Here is a 17,356-nt window from a genome sequence, read left to right on the forward strand (position 1 = left end):
GGTTTGATCAGGAATTCACGGAATAGACTGCGAAGAAACAGTTTGGCAACTACGCTTAACAGGCCATAGGATAGGATACTACCCATGATGAACACGCATGCTGAAAGTACAATTACCTGTCGGACCTACGTAGTACCTTCACACTTCTACTCGTTACACACTTGCACTTCGGTGTCTAATTTGCTACCGTTATTCATCATCGCTAGCATGTGAAGCCGCGACGGGATCGGCGGCAGGTCGACATCAGCAACACCTTCCAGCTGCTGCACAACGAGCCCCATGGTCGGCCGGTCGCTTTCTTCATCCTGGATGCACCAGCACGCGACCTTGCAGACCTTCTCAAGCTCCTTCACGTTGGCATCCCCGGCGATCTTCTCGTCTAGCAGGCCGACCACGTCCCCCGCGTGCAGCCTGACGGCGGCGTGCACCGGGAAGTACACGGCGGCCTGCGAGGAGCCGTTGTTCCGGCGGCCCGAGACGAGCTCGAACAGGAGCAGGCCGAAGCTGTACACGTCGGCCTTGGCGGTGACCGGCGCGCCCGCGAGCCACTCTGGCGCGAGATAACCCATCGTTCCCCGCATGGTGGTCAGAACGCGGCTGAAGTCGTGGCCGACAAGCTTGGCCATGCCGAAGTCCGCGAGCTTCGCGCCCAGCTCCTCATCGAGCAGGATGTTCTCCGGCTTGATGTCGCAGTGAATGATGCACTCCCGGCACTTCTCGTGCAAGTAAGACAGACCCCTGGCCACGCCAACTGCGATGCCAAACCTCTCGCTCCAGCTCAAGACCTTGGAGCTCGAGCTGTTCTTGAACAGGTGCGCATCCAGCGAGCCGTTGGGCATGTAGTCGTATACGAGCGCCCTCTTGTTCCCCTCGCAGCAGAAGCCGCGGAGACGGACGAGGTTGATGTGCTGGATCATGCCGAGGGTGACGACCTCGGCACGGAACTGCTTCTCGCCCTGCCGCAACCCGTCGAGCTTCTTGACGGCCACGGGCGTCGTGTCGGGGAGCGTCCCCTTGTACACCGAGCCGAAGCTGCCGCTGCCGAGCTTCTCCGTGAAATCCCGCGTCGCCGATTTCACGGCCTGGTAGTCGAACAGCAGCAACGAGCCCTGCACCGCCGTCACCTTGCCCTTCCCCCGCCGCTTCCGCAAAACCACCGCCACCGCGACAACGATTATGAGGCCCGCCAGGAGTAGGACCACGGCGGACACTGAGCTGCTAAGGATCACTATTGACTTCCTCCAAGAATGATGCGGCGCAGGAGGTGGCACCTCCGAGGCCGCCACACGGACGTGAAGAACAACCGCCCCCGCGACGCCTTGATCGCCAGGGAGTGTCCTCAGGTTGACGAGCTCGCCGTTCCACACCAAGCACTTGGTTGCCTCGTAGGCGTAGGCAGTGCAGGAGCAGTCTCGCAGGCAGGAGAGAGCACACATCTTGTCGCTCCGGGCTCCGGCCGACTCTGCAGAGCCGACCGGAAGCTGCACGGCGTACGGCAGCTTGAGGAAGCCGTCGTTGGGACAGTCCAGTTTGGTCCGCCTGACGCACCCTGAGGCCGTGTTCCCCAGCTTCCACTGCCCCTGCGACCGCGGCGCGAACGCCGCGGGGCACTCGCACATGGCGCTGGAGGTGTTGCTGCACACACCGAAGGGCCCGCAGGAGCCGTAGACGTCGCACCCGTCGTGGGGCTCGGAGCAGAAGAGGATCCACTTGCCTGCCTCCGGGCTCCACTGCCGCCGCTGCATCTGCCCGTTCACTTCCAGCACGAAGTTGCCGATGCCCGGTATCCGGTTCTTGTAGCTGAAGAAGTTGACGCTGGCGTTGGGTGCGTACGGGACGCCGTCGAAGTAGCCCGACCGCATCTCCGGCACGTTGGCGAAGACCTCGCCGTCCCACACGCCGGTCGTCCAGTACTGGTTCGTGCCGCCGGCGAGCAGATCAAACTTGGCCTGCCCGCGCCGGTCGATCTCCATGGAGAAGGCGCCGGGAGCCGGGTTCTCCGAGTCGGTCCACGACGTGAGGAAGCTGTGCACGCCGCGGGCCCTGTCGTAGCCGAGCCTAGCCCCGGGGAGCCACGTGTCCGTGGGGTGGTCGAAGCTCTGCCACGCCACGGACGCCGACGCCGACGCCGACGCGTTGCTCCGCACCACCAGGTTGCCGTCGTCCTGGAGCGTGGCGACGGTGCTGCGCGGCGGCGACGGGGAGGACGCGTTGGATGACCACAGCAGGGTGTTCGATGGCGTCGTGAGGAGGAGCTCGCCGCGGCCGCTGAGAGTGAAGCGAGAGGCCGACGGGTCAAGGATCGGGCGGTCCCGGTTCGCCACCCACACGACGGTTTGCTTGGAGACCTTCTTGAACCAGATGCCGATGTAGTGCTTCTTGGAGTTGCCCGGGGAGAAGAGGCCGAGCTCGAAGTTGCCGCCCTTGGAGACCAGCGTCTGGTTCCATGGGAGAGACTGGCCCAAGGTGAGCGTGTCGGTTGCTCCACTTATTTGGAGGTCCACGCTGGAGAAGAGCAGGAAAACGAGGATGAGCATGGTGGCTTGCAGTTGCAGTTACAGCTCCTGCTTCTTGAGCTCAGGATTGTTGGTCTCAGTTTGTTGTTTCAGATACAAGAAACAGGCCGAGGCAATTATATAAAGCATCACGCGTGCATCTTGGAACTGGATCACGGATCCATGCGGCCGAAATTTCATTTCTTTTTGGCTGTCCGTAGGACACTTGATTGCGTCACTCTCATAGAAATTAGAAAATCGTCATTCAAGATTCAAACTGCCTCCCCTATTTCGTAATTAGTCATCAACTCATCATAGAGTTCTCATACAGGCTATACTGTAGGATATACTTTTACTGTTTTACAACATACTCAACATTATTTTTCGAGGATAGTACAGGATGCACGCTTGTTCAAAGGTAGTACTCCGTTCTATTGAGTCATTATGGAACTTGTGCTGGTCAAAATAAAAATAAGTTTTGCTAAGTTTGTAGTAAAATATTAGTAATATTTGTATCTCTAAAGAAGTTTATTATAAAAATATATTCAACGATCTATCTGATGATACTATAAATATTAATTTTTCTAATATATATTTGATCAAAGTTAAAAATATATGACTTTTTAGAAAACGAGAATGATACTTTTTATGAGATAAAGGTGTATTAATTATTTTGTTAGGGCACCCGAAAGGTACAAGCTAGTTACCAGCTCTAAGACAACTTCTTCAGTTATGCTAACGTTTAGCATATACTCCCTCCATACCCATAATTCTTGACGTTTAGGACATAATTGTGCTAACCAAGGAGTGATTAATTAGAGGTTAGTTTTCCATGTCTACCCCTAATAAATAAGGTGGCTGAGGCTCTTTATATAAGAAAATGAACTGGCTCCGCTGGCTAGTGCCTAGCAATTCGAGCGTTGAACGGACGCCGCTCTTGGCAGAGGCCAGCCAAACGGACGCGAGCGCGTGCAGCTTCTTGGATGCTCGTGACGCCGCTCTTGGCAGAGGCCAGCCAAACGGACGCGAGCCCGCTCTTGGCAGAGGCCAGCCAAACGGACGCGAGCGCGTGCAGCTTCTTGGATGCTCGTGCAGCGGCTAGTCGAACAGACGTGCTCTTGGCAGAGACTGAAAGGACGTGAGCGCAGGGGCATTTCCGTCCGCGGCAGCAGCTGCCAGTGCAAAACGACAAGCTTTGCAAAATCTACACAGGGGTCCAAAACGTCAACTTTTCTAGGTATGGAGGGAGTAGCTCGTAATATGAATAGTTTCACATAATACTTTCACATGATTTTGAAATATATGTATAAGTTTAACTCTTGATTAAGAACTAGTTTTTCTTTCTCTTCTATTAAAATATTAAATAAAATAGTTTGAGGTGGTCATAAGTAACCGGTGCCGAGTCAGTGAGCTCCGTCGATCGAGTAACACTGTTTCTTTCACGCTTTATGGCACGATAGAGCCATAGCCCATAGGCAGCAAATCATGTACAACATGCTAGCTTTATAGCGTCCATCAGTACGTGCTGTGTGTATGATCCCGTCTCTTTCATTTCCCGGCCGGCATGCATCGCCTTTGACCATTTCTCTTCATAAGTGTAGTATGCATGAAGAAATCGCCACTTTATAGTTATTACAGCTGGTTACATGTCGCTATGAACATAAGTATCTGTTGAGTGTTCGATGATCGGATCAAGAGTTTCTCCGTTACGCATCCAGGCGCCTTCGTTGTTATCCGATCCGGCTCTCTGTGCCCCGGTTTTTTTTTTCCCTCAGAATCATCACGCGTCATGACGTCCCGGCTTAATCAATGTAGTAACAGCAACTAAGACTCTGGCCGATAGAAAGACGTGAGCGACCGGTAGATACTCCGACACGTCGTTGGACGATGGTGACGATGAGGTCCCATAGTTTCGCTCTTGTTAAGGTAAGAAAAATTTTGGATTTAATTACCGTAGTATTTTCATTTGTATTTCATAATTATTATCCAATCGTAGATTAATTGGGTTTAAAAGATTAATTCCATAAATTACAAGTAAATTATGCAATTAGTTATTATTTTTTTATCAATATTTAATGTTCTATGCATGCGTATAAAGATTTAATGTAACAAAGAATCTTAAAAAATTTTAAAAAAATTTTGTAATTAAATAAGGCCTAAGAAAAGGTCAAAGTGCCATACAGCAGGCCTCGCAACACCTTCAGAGAACTTAAAAAAATTCAGGAGAGATAGAATTACAGTTTCACAGTTTCATACAGTACAATTTTAGCATCTTTTAGACCCGTTTATACAATTTTACGACACATCTTTTTATTCTAAATTACAGCTTCACTTAACCTATATCCTCTTATACAGAATACAAGATGCACCATCATCCGGCAATCACACCCTGCTTCGCTACGCACGGGCATGCCTTGTTTAGTTTATTTCAAAACTAAAAACTTTTCGTCACGTCGAATCTTGTGTCAGAAACATTAAATATAAATATAAATAAAAATTAATTACATACTTCACTTGTAAATCACGAGACAAAGCTTTTAAACTTAATTACTTTATAGTTAAAAAATACTTATCAAATAAAAATAAAAATATCATAGTATCAAAATTTAAAAACTTTTTAAATCTAAATAAGGCTCTCAAAACAGTTTGGCTGATGGCCTTAAATGTACGTGATGCTGATGCGACATGACAGCCCGAGAAAAAGGCTAGAACAATCTAACAATGGGTAATTGCTGGTGGTTGGCAGTTGCACATCACGGTGAGTGCAAACCATTTTGTTGGTCTTCTTTAGTCCTGATTTTTTTATTTCAAGTACTGTAGCATTTTGTTTTTATTTAATAATTATTATTTAAATTAATTAGATTTAAAATTGTATAATCAATTTTTATTTTTATATATATTTAGTGTTTCATACATATACCACAAAATTTGATATGACGAGAAATCTTAAAAAGTTTTTTGTTTTTTTTTTCCTCAACTCCACTCGCTGTCGCTGAGAGGCACTAGCAAAGCTGACCTTCATAAGAAATGGTCCCATGCCACTCCAAGCACTGTTGTCCGTACAAAGTTTTTTTTTTTTTGAAAACGTACTTGTATTACTGGATAAGAAAAACATACAAGTACACATGCAAATACAGATACGCTCGAGACATCTGTCCCCATCTAGCACAAAGGACCCTCAAAAAAGCAGAAATTACAAGGAGATCCAAGGACCTTGTGCTTCCCAAAAACGCCAGAGGCCTCCATCGATCGCCACCATCAAAGCATCGACGGCCGTCGTCATCAATAAAGCCACCGTGGTTGCCCCAATCTGGAGGAGCCCCATCGCATCAAAGTTTTGGAGGAAGCAGTAGTAGTAGTCACCCGGCACAGAGACCAAGACGAGATCGTCGCGGGAAGAACATCAACTGGGATACACCACGAGCTCCGCCAATCCCGGATCAAAACTCACTAACGACTCATGCTGCCGGAAGGTCGACCTCGATCCGCATTCTAGCATGCCTCATCAACCATAGCCGCTGATGTACCTTTGACCAAAGGGGACACGGATCCCTAAAAACTAAAGTTTTGATAATTAATGACAAAGTTTCTAATGTCTTGTGTTTAAGTGATTTTGAGCATGTTTACAAAGAGATGAAGCATAGAGTAAATATCATTAATGACAATGAGTAAAGTGATCAAGACAAAGGTATAAACATAATATTTTACTTTTGGTGGTCTAAATTGAGTAGAAAAGTGTTTGACCGTGTTAAGATATATAACCAACTATCAAGAGGGAAAAAATATTTGTGTATATGTGTTAGGATCTAGTCTTATGCTAACCTAACTTCTTTGATAAAATATTTATGAAATGCTAACACACTTGAATATTGGTGGTGGACACTTGGTGAGAGATTTTAATTCTTCTATGTTGTCAGAACAAAGTTCATACCACGACGTCTGAGGGCTGGTTAAGAGCCCAATCAACCTCTTAATTGGGCCTAGGTCGAACACGTACTTTACCCAAAATGGGCTTTAGCCTAGCAAACTGATCAAACTGTGATCTCCTATGCCAAGTGCGACGCCGTGTAGATCCATCTGATACAGTGTTACGCCGTCTTGCTCCTTCATGAGAATATGACCCTATTCAACACTTTCCTCCAACCAATCGAATAAATCGTTCGATCCTTCCGTTTATCACTTTCAGTAAAACTGAAAACAGCTAACCGATACTCCCTCCGTCCCAAATTTATATAGCAAAATAATAACATTTTTGGTACCAACCAAGTATTATTATATTCTTTGTTAGTTATATTTTCATAGTGTACCTATTTTATAACATAAATCTTTATATTTCTCTCTATATTTTTGGTCAAACTTGAAAATGCTGGAACGACTTATAATTTGGAACGGAGAGAGTACATCGCTTGATAATAGAAAAATGATCCCTCTCAATGCACAAATAAATACACATCTCACTTTCCAAATCAAACTTTTTAAAGTTTAACAAAAATATACTATTTATTATATGTAATATTAATTATATTAAATTAAATAAACTATTATAATATATTTATTTGCATATACAAATACTGATATTATTTGATATATTTTTAGTTAAATTTTTAAAAAAAATACTCTAGAAAGCAAGACGTGCATTTAATTACAGATAAAAGTAATAGATTTGTGGTATTAATCTTAAATCATTAAGAATTACATTTGCATTTAATTTATCTGCTAATTTTGTTATGTTGATTTGAATTACGAAATATCTATATTTGTTCGTTGCACGTCTATGCCCTGCTTGTTGCCTTGGAGATAGACCTATAGCCGGATAAAATGTGCAAAGTACATTGAAAATTAATTAAGGAAAAATACTTAAAAGCGGAGGAAGGGTATCAATTGCAAATCCAGGACAAAAGGCTCTCAGTGAAAGGCCAGGGTTTTCCACAAGCCAAGATCCATCGGAAGAGGCCTCCCGCTTTCCCCCTTGCAACGCTCCCAATTCTTACTGAAACCTTCTACCTCGCCCTCTCGCGGAAGAAAACAGAAACTGGATTCTTCAACAGGAGAGCAAGATTTCATGAGGAAACGCCAAGAGAGGGGAGCGCGACGCCCAAGGGAAAGAAAAAACCCTTCCTCCGGCCTTTGGTTCGGTGTGGTTAAAGCAAGAGTAATCATCATCGAGCCATCGATTCGTCATCACGGATTCAAGGTGGTACATCTGACTAATTCCAGCAAATCCATTTCAAAAAAACTAAACAAACAAAAATAAAGACAAACGACCAAGAACAAATCTCATGATTTACAATTGTAAGAGAAGCAAATTGTTGGACCTACGAGAAAATGCGAGGATCTATAGGAAGAAAGACGCCGCATGTCCAGAGGTCCAGTGGTATGATCTCGCATCTCTCCGAAAACCAAAGCCAAGATCCGCACAACGGCGACACGGGCTTCGGATCTTTCAAAACGAAAAGAGTGCTCGAGCAAAGAACATCTCGAAGGAAACCAATCGAAGAAACGAAAGAAGATTTCAAGCTATGTGGGCAAACATGCGACAAGAAAACGAGACGAGATACAGTAACATCGAATTTTGGAGAGGAAAAAACAGCAAAAACCAGGAGAATCTCCTTGGAACGGATACGAAGCAGAAGACGGCGGCGCGCAGGACGAACAGAGCGATGCCTTTGCAGCATTATATAGGGCCTTGGTTAGGGCGCGCGCACGGCGGATAAGGCAAATTACAGCTTTACCCATTCCGGGCGGGTGGGCCAAAAAATGATAGTGTTCGGCCCAACTTGTATGAAATTCGTAATACGGTTAGCCCGCTACGACGAAAAGGGTGAACAAATCTCTAAACTCTCTGGTTAGCCGCTACGAGAAATCCGTCTGCTGCAACACGCTGATTTCAACAAGTCGCTAGTGAAACGGTAAATATGTACGTTGCCTGGGCAATTTTTTCTTTTTTGTCACCTGGATTTGTGGCCATCATATTCATCTTTTATTTGATCTAGTCCTTCCTTTCTTCTTTGCTTCTATGTTAGAAGTCCGTTTTGTTCATTGTCTAGATTTCAAATAAAATGCATATTAGTGTCCATGCTCGGTGTCAACATGTTTTTCTTGTTCATGTGTTATTTTAATTCATATCTCTCTCTTACAGTTGTATATTGTAATTTTTACATTGATTATGTTGGTGTAAATTTATTTTATTATTGGTGTAAATATGGTTTTTTATCTGCTCTCTGAAATTTGTGTTTCTCATATGTTTTCAATTTGAATTTCTTCCTATTTGCCTTCCATGGAATTAATCTATCTATGTAATTTGTGTTTTTGATATGTTTTCAATTTAAATTTCTTCTAATTTGCCTTGCATAGAATTAATTTGTGTTTACAATTTGTGTTTTTATTTTTTAAATTTGAATTTCTTCAAATTTGCCTCCATATAATTAATTTGTTTTTAATTTGGATCCTTTGTTTTTTATATGGTACGTTCGATGTAGGTCTTGTGGTTTTCAAATTCGGGTGTTTGATTTCCATGTGCCACCTGTTTTGTAATTGATACGAGAACTGAGTGTTTTAATTGTTTCCGTCACCCCCATGTTTCCAATAGACAGATTCGTCTCAGGAAACGTCAAGATAAAACTCATGCATTGTGGAGGTTATTTTATTATTCGTTTCATTGATGTCATGTCAGCGAATTTGTTTTGGAAACAGTGCATTGAAATGGAGCTAATGGGACTATGGGAGTAGATACGAAAAGGAGATGCAACCTGAACCCCAAACATCCTGTTTGCTCATCACAATCAACCAACCAACCGGCAGTCCAGCGAATTCGCAACGGAGCAATTGCTAGGAAGCAAACCAATTCCTGTTCCATTCCACACCAATACCAGACGAGAGAAACCCAGCAGATGACAGACAGAGCAGAAGCAACATCCCGGCTCCGTTCCTGCCTCTTGACAGCAAAAAGAATCATCCATCCATCCCTCCCTCACGAATGCCTAACTCTGCAAAGACTGCATGATTCCATGGTGCCTACTTGCTACCACTAACTACTGCCACTGCCTACAACAGGAGGAGGCCGACGCTGAAGAGCAGCGCGGTGGAGACGATGCGGGCGAGTGACGAGACGTCGCCGAACGCCCGGTGCGCGCCGGAGCCTCCCTCCGTGGAGTTCGACGACGGCGCCAGCGACGTGCCGTTCATCAACGCCGTCGCGTTCTTCCCAGAGTAAACACAAGACCCGTGACCTGAAAAAAAAAGAAGCACCCAGCCGCCGACACACAGCGAATCAGTGAAACCAGCAGAAGCAGATGGCAAAGAGAGATCAGCATGCATGGTTTCTCGAGCTAGTGATCTCACTTGGGTCGGTCGTGGTCACCACCGCGACGCCGCTGAAGTAGCAGGTCCCCGAGCCCATACCCATGCCGTGGTAGTAGGCGTTGAAGGCGTACGTGGCGTGCGCCTCCACGGTGTCCGGGTCGTAGCAAGGCTGGCCCTGCATCAGCACGGAGCAGTCCACCTTCCCGGGGCCGCACGCCCAGTCCAGCGCCGCCTGCAGCATCTTGGGGTCCGCGCCGTCGCGCGCCACGCAGTAGGTCTGGTTCGTCGTGTCGTTGGCCAGCAGGACGCCGGAGCCCGTCAGGTGCAGGGTGTAGGCCGGGACGCCGTTCATGTCGAAGAGGCCCCAGTACTTCTCCGACGTGGAGCCAGGCCGGGTGTCCTCGTCGTACAGCTCGTAGATGTAGGTCGGCACGGCCACCCCGGGGTGCTTGGGCGTGCCGGTGCTGTTCATCACGTGCCGGATGAGGTTGCTGTTGTAGGTGTCGGCGTTGTCGGAGGTGGCGTCGGGCTCCGAGGACGGGTCGCCCTTGTGCGGCCACCCGGTCTCCGTCACCATCACCGGAACGTTGGTAACGTTGAGGTACGCCATGGCGAAGTAGGCGGCGTCCACCACCGCGTCGAACACGTTGGTGTAGTGCAGCAAGGTGTTGGCGTCCACGGCCTCCTTGTTGGGCGGCAGCGGCCGGAACAGCGCGTAGTCCAGCGGGATCACGCCGTTGGAGCGCATGTAGTCGTAGTACGGGTACACGTTGAGCATGAGAGGCGACCCCGTGGACTGCAGGAACTTGAGCATCGGCACCAGCACGTTGTCCAGCGACCGGTTGAAGAAGGCCTGCGACGGCGGGAACGAGTCGAGGATGATGGACGACGAGTGCGGCGTCGAGATCTTGATGTACCGGTCCAGCGCCGCGGCCACCAGCGCGTTCTGGAGGTAGCGCATGGCGGGCATCAGCAGCGGCGCCGCGTTGGGCTGCGCCGACAGCACCTCGGAGCCCACCGCGATGGCCGTGATGTTCACGGCGGGGAAGTGCGCGGCCACGTTGCGCGCCACCCAGTTGGCCGCCGTCGCGTTGGAGTTGCCGATGGCCAGCAGCTGCTCGTTCGGCACCGACACGATGACGCGGATGCCGGTGTTGGACAGCGCCGCCAGCATCGCTGGGTCGGCGTCGTAGAGGCGGACGTGGCGGATGTTCTGCGAGCGGAGTAGCGTGGTGATCTGCGTCGGCGCTGGCACCGACGACATGGCCGTGCCAATGTTCACGCCAATGTACGCACCTGCACGCAATGACAACAAAAAAAAATAGACAAACCAAAGTATTAGAAATCTTTTTTGATAATGAAAGTTACGAGTTCTAACCACGTTAAGAAGAGTATCACAGTTATCCTATTGCAAAACGCCAAAACTTAAGAATCAGATGGTATTTTTTATACGATTTGATTAATACAAGACAGGAAGTGCGTTGTAAGGCAGGAATCCAGATAGAAAAACACATTCTTTCGAGGAAAGCTGTGACTGTGTGGAACAAAGAATTTTAAAAAAAAATGTTCGTACACAAACAGTAGAAAACAAGAAAGGACCAAATGCATGATATCATGCGTTTTCCAAGCGAAAAAAACAAACAAAAGGGAAATCGAGATATGGAAGAGGACGCCGAGCTAGCTGTAAAGCACAACACACAGGCCATCGTACGGGGAAAGACGTTGGAAACAGGAGCCCCCCATGCTGCTGTCCCAGCCGTCCACAGAAAATCCTGGGCATCGTGCAGTGGACACAATGCATCAGCGATGCAGACTTGTGCACGGTCAAGCAGCGAGCAAGCCACAAACGACGTGATTGTTTAATTACAGCGGGGCCGGCACCAGCCAGAACCCAGAAGAAGACACTGCCAGGTGGTCCCAGGAACGACTCTGTTCAACCCAGCCGTCAAACGACACAGCGCGGCACTGCAAGCAGCGGCACTGGTTAGGGCTGTACATGTACGGACGCACAGTAATCAACAGGTCATCTGTGACACTAAGGCCTTGTTTAGTTCATCCGAAAACAAAAAAAGTTTTCAAGATTGCTCGTCACATCGAATCTTATAGCACTTGCATGAAGCACTAAATATATACGAAAACAAAACTAATTACATAGTTTAGGTGTAAATCACAAGACGAATCTTTTGATACTAGTTAGTTTATAATTGAATATTATTTGTCATAAACAAACGAAAGTGCCACAGTGTCGAAATTCGAAAATTTTCCGGTCCATAAACTCTAGCATAGACCAGCTCAAAAAAAAAACTGGAGTTTGTGAAGTATGTTTTCAGTGTTCTCACAACTCCACCCTTTTTACTCGAACGCGTGGAGCTGAAACCGTTTGGCTAAAAAACGTAGAACGGAGCTGAAAAACGTGGAACGGAGCAGTCCCAAACACCCTCTAATTACACAGGAGTACTAGTCATTTAGCACCAAGCCCACCTCATGATGAACACCGAATCCAGGCACGCTCCAGTGGCGGTCAAAGCAAAGCAGCGACTGCCAGTGATTACTCTCACTAGGAGGACCGAGACCGGCCTGAGTCACTGACAAACTTTGCACAATCTCTGGCTGACAGCCCATGGCATTTGCCTGGCACCGAGATTAGTGGCACCACCGCGCCACGCAGAAAAGATGGAGCACTACTCTAGCAGGGCAGACAGGTAGGACCCAGAAAGGCTGATGCTAGCACTAAAGATGTACAAACTCGGAGGCAACCCTCTTCAGGCTAAACTTACGCACAAAGCGATCAGAGATTCATGCTATGCTGTTGCAAAACTTTTCCAACGGAAAGCTGGGTTAAATACGAGAGCTGTACTACAGTACAGGGGGAGATGTTGCTAGCTGCTCGGTATGTTTGGCCGTTGATAGACCAAATGGGCAAGTGTTCAATGTAATGCTGTACTAGTATACTACTAGCAGTATTCCTTCCCTTGGCTGCAAGTACAGCACTAGAGTAAATCTTATTCCAGGGCCAAGTCTGATTAATACTATGATAATGACAGTGGATGTTCCAACCAACACGCATAACCCCCATATAAAAACTGGAGCACGTGATGGTTGCGACGGACGAGAATGGTAGAGCATGGGGAAACAAACAAGGAGAAGAAAGGAATCCCAGGGGGGCGATGAGACGCAGAGCATGGGCGGCAGGATGTTCAGTCAAATCCAAGCTCCAAAAGTTATCTGTGCCGGTAAAATAAGCACTTGGGCTGTTCTAGTATCTGAACGAACTCCTTTTTAAAATTACCTTAGGTGTTTATTGTAAGTATTAAATTAATTTCTGCTAATCTACGGAGACTGAGAAGAGGGCTAATGGTAGAACTTAATATAGGCAGACCACAAGACGACAGACATAGCCGCATCGGAAAGGGACGCCACTCAATCCACTCGCACTGTGGATGCTGCAAGATTGCAAACAGAAACAAGCATATGCAGAATACAATCTGAGCAGCGAAGCGACGCAGTGAACAAGAACGTACGTGGAGATCGATCCATGCATCCGGAACCAAGATACACATCCAGAGATCGAAGCAAAGAGCACGAGGAACCTTACCATCTTCACCGTGAACTGCTGGAGCGGCCAGCAGGAGGACGAAGGAGACGAAGAACAGCTTCTTCATGTCGCCGCCGCAAGAGAAGCCCGGCCCTCGGGAACTTGCAGCCTCTCTCTGTTGGGTTGGGTTCTCCCCCTGTCCCTCTCACAACGGAGCAAGAAGGAAAGCACCTACCGTCTTTACTGCAACCTCCAATCTGCCTGATCCAGCATTCGATCGAGCAGGATGCCAAGAGAGCAGGCCAAGAAGTGGAAGGGGGGAGAAGAGACGGGAAGGAAGGAACTTGGGAGTGGAGTGGAGGCAGAGGCAGAGGTGTGAAGGCAACTTGGGGATATAAATATGAGAGTAGAGAAATGGAGGGTCTTTTGTAGAAAAGCAAGAAGGGGCCCAATGGGAGGAGGAGCCCATCGGTGATCGGTGGGCGAAGCTGCTGGGTGACATCCAGCCTCATACACGCCACTGATGGGTAGGCCCGGTTTAAGTTCACCCCACATGTCAGTGAAAAGGCTCCCTCTTCGGAAGCAGCGCGCTTAGCCGGTGGGCAGGCAGCACGGATCACGCTGCGCATGTCAGGCATCCAACGGCTTCAACACGATCTCGGGCCGCCACGAGGCGGTGCCGCTTGCTTGCTCTTGCGCACCCATGCCATCCCGACCCATACGTACATGTGTACTGTACCAGTACTGTAGAGTGTAGAGATACAGACCGCTAGAAAAACTAACCCCCACCTGTCAGTCACTCGGTACGCGGAACGAATGGTCAGACTTTTGCCGTGGTCAGACTGTCAGTACAACGAGAGGAAAACAAACGTCCATGACTGCATGGGGCCAGCGCCGGAGCCCACACGTCAGCTACAGCGAAGCGGCTAGGCGCATGACTGCATGGGGGAGTGGGGACAGCGCCGCAGGAGGGACGACAGCACGGTTTGCGAGGAGGAGGAATAGGACGGGACGGAGTCTGACGTGGCGCAGCAACGGTCAAATTTTGCGAGCGCCAGCCCCGGCGGTGGTGGCAGCAGCAAGCGAGGCAGCGAGGGCAGCGCCGGTCGCGTCGCTTTTTGCGGTTTCTGCATGTGGTTTGCTCGGGCTGGGGCTGGACGCCTGCACGGTGCTCGTGGCCATGATGCTCTCACTGGCTTCTTGGGCTTTCGTCCCAACGGTCGTCTTCGCAGGCGTCGCCTCGGCGGCAACCGGCATGCAGGTCGTACAGTACGAACGGCTGTCCTCCGGCAGCGCTTTTCATCTTTCTGCTTGGGATTTCGGACGAAGGACGGCCGTGTCGAAGGGGTCAATCTGATCGGTATGGTTGCAGACATGTAGTCCATGCTTCAAAGTTCCAATCCATTTCTCAACGCTGCATTTGAAGCTCATTTGCCTAGTTTGCTTTCCGCGCACGGCCTCACCCACGATGACGCTAAGCCACTGCCGATGCTTATCCTCCCTATCTCGCCAACACAATTTTCATAGCGTTCAAGTAATTACCGAGAAGCTGCCCTCGTGATCGAACGCATGTGTTCTGCAATCTGCAGGGTATCAATCACTTTGAGTTGTCATATTAAGGAGGTGTTTAGTTCAAAAAAATGCAAAATGCAAAATATTTTGAAATGGTGGAATGCAAAATGCCAAAATTTTTAAGGTCATGTTTAGTTCCATCCAAAATACAGAATTTATTATCTCATGAGAGCCTGTTGAGGATCATTTTGGATTTTTTTTTGGCCTCCTCTTGAGGCCAAAATCCAAAATGGAGAATAACCATCTTTTTGCTGAAAAATTTGCATGGTGTTTAGTTCCATTTTGTAAAATGATGGACCAAAACCCGAATTTTTTTGGGAAAAAGGGGAACTAAACACCCCCTAAAGTACACCGAAGGCGATTTTAAGTATGGACACAATGATATTTGTGAATAAGATTATGGCTCAGTAGGGGGGCGAGACTAGTAACTTGATGAAGATTTAGATGGAGAGCTTTGGATGAACAAATATGGTATTCTCTCACCGAGTCAGCTCAAAAGTGGGTCCATTGTATTGGTTTTAAAAGATGGGGTATCAAAAGGTTGAATTGGACGAAATCAAACTTAAAACGGCCTAAGATATGTGTGTCGAATGATTGGGACCATCTCGGTGGATTATCCGGTGGTGATGTGCTCAATTGTCTTAACCTTGACCATGATACTAGAGTTCACCATACGATATACGATGGTGTACCTAGGTGGCACTTGGAGGACCATTCGGTTAGTCCGAGACTCAGTTGCATGACGAGTGGCCAATTTACTAGAGTTCAACATATGATCTAGTATGACAATGTGTAGACTTGCCAAGTTACTTTAAGATAATTTATGACCCGGTGATGCATGGGTGGCTTGTGGTGAATCATTCGGCGAAGCACACCAAATGATATGGTGTTTTTGGGCCCATGTTTAGGTGTACTAACAATTATGTATCTTTGTATGGATCAAAACACCTCTCCCACTCTATCTCACTTACAGCAGGGGCCAACGTGTCATCCCTTTCCTCTGTCCTCTCCCTAGTCCTTTTCCTGTACACAGCACATGCACAGGGCCTTCGTTGATTTAGCTAGTGTAGGCCTCGCCAGCGGTGAGGAGCTAACCCATGACCTTCCCTGCCTCCACGCGCCTCTGTAGATGCCATTGGCTTGCTCGCAACATGGCCTCGTGGCTTCCTCGCGTCACCCGCCTGCAACACCTTAGGAACGAGAAGTTGGCTCTCTGTGCTCCTTTAGATTTTGTTTAGATGCGAATTTTTTTTAAATTTCGCTACTATAGTAGTTTTATTTGTTTGTAGCAAATATTGTCTAATCATAAATTAACTAAAGTCAAAAAATTCGTCTCGCGATTTACAGATAACCTGTGCAATTAGTTTTGTTTTCGTCTATATTTAATGCTTCATGTATGTGCCGTAAGATTTGATATGACGGAAATCTTAAAAAAAAAATTGGTTTTGAGGTGAAAACAAGGCCTTAATTCCTCTCTCCGTGCGCGACGAAGCTGCGGTGCCAACCAGCATGGGCGTGGCTCCACGGTAGCGTAATCCTTGACGTTGTGGCTCCGTGGCACAGCTAGCTGGCAGCAAGGCTAGCCGGCGGTATCTCCCCGGCGGTAGCAGATGACATGAGAGGGCGTCATCCGCCTGCCCACGCGCTCGCCTGGCGGCAGTGCAGCAGCGACGCGGTGGCGCTCGCCTGGCAGCAACACGGCGGCCCGCACACGCGCGCTTGCCAGCCATGGGGGCTGGGCTCGAGGTTGCTCAGCTGAGGACGAGGCTTCGGCCAGCCGGACTGGGCAGGCGGCCTGTGGCCGGCGGTGTGCGGCGCGCAGCGCGCTAGGCCTGTAGCGGCGGGGTTGCTCGAGACGCAGAGTGGAGGGGCGATCGAGAACGATGGATGGGAAAGGGATGACAAGTGGGCCCGATGCATCATAGAGTGGGACGTAGAGAGACTAGCAGGGACAAAAATGTCTATACAAAAGATTTAGGCCTTGTTTAGTTGTCAAAATTTTCGTATTTTGCGTACTGTATTATTCTTGTTTTTATTTAACAAATATTGTCTAGTCATGGACTAACTAGTCTCAAAAGATTCATTTCACAAATTATAGGTAAACTGTGTAATTAGTTTTTGTTTTTATTTATATTTAATACTCTATGCATGTACCGCAAGATTCGATGTGACAGAGAATCTAAAATTTTTGACAAAACTTTTTGGAACTAAACAAGACCTTAGTTGCAACTTTTTTTTATTTTGACTAGCACTTTCGTTTATATTTGATAAATATTGTCAAATTATAAATTAATTAGGTTTAAAAGATTTGTCTTGCAATTTACAGGTAAACTATGTAATTAGTGTTTTATACATATACCGCAAGATTAGATGTGACGAAGAATTCTATATTTTTTTGGATTTTTAAGTGCATGCCCTTAAAATGCGTGAAAGGGGCCTTATTTAGTTCCCA

At 47.6% G+C, this 17,356-nt stretch overlaps 2 protein-coding genes across 2 annotated transcripts; both read right to left on the bottom strand.

The window, feature by feature from the left end:
* On the bottom strand, positions 51 to 2,702 carry LOC8056873 (G-type lectin S-receptor-like serine/threonine-protein kinase At2g19130). The gene has a single exon (XM_021464687.1). It carries the CDS (start codon positions 2,535 to 2,537, stop codon positions 147 to 149), a length of 2,391 nt encoding a protein of 796 aa, XP_021320362.1. The 5' UTR covers positions 2,538 to 2,702; the 3' UTR covers positions 51 to 146.
* On the bottom strand, positions 9,246 to 13,736 carry LOC8085286 (glucan endo-1,3-beta-glucosidase 3). Its single transcript, XM_002468213.2, has 3 exons — positions 13,393 to 13,736; positions 9,837 to 11,093; positions 9,246 to 9,724 (listed from the first exon to the last, which is right to left on the bottom strand). The coding sequence occupies exons 1-3, from the start codon at positions 13,457 to 13,459 to the stop codon at positions 9,540 to 9,542; spliced, it is 1,509 nt and encodes a 502-aa protein (XP_002468258.1). The 5' UTR covers positions 13,460 to 13,736; the 3' UTR covers positions 9,246 to 9,539.

This window comes from Sorghum bicolor, chromosome 1 (assembly GCF_000003195.3).
Source record: "Sorghum bicolor cultivar BTx623 chromosome 1, Sorghum_bicolor_NCBIv3, whole genome shotgun sequence".
NCBI classification, from domain to species: domain Eukaryota; kingdom Viridiplantae; phylum Streptophyta; class Magnoliopsida; order Poales; family Poaceae; genus Sorghum; species Sorghum bicolor.

Bases quoted from the DNA above. Each gene is read 5' to 3' on its own strand.
- LOC8056873 (XM_021464687.1), bottom strand. From the start codon at position 2,537: ATGCTCATCCTCGTTTTCCTGCTCTTCTCCAGCGTGGACCTCCAAATA.
- LOC8085286 (XM_002468213.2), bottom strand. From the start codon at position 13,459: ATGAAGAAGCTGTTCTTCGTCTCCTTCGTCCTCCTGCTGGCCGCTCCA. The intron at 11,094-13,392 runs GTAAGGTTCCTC...CATTGCGTGCAG, and splicing joins AGCAGTTCACGGTGAAGATG to GTGCGTACATTGGCGTGAAC. The intron at 9,725-9,836 runs GTGAGATCACTA...TTTTTTTTTCAG, and splicing joins GGTGACCACGACCGACCCAA to GTCACGGGTCTTGTGTTTAC.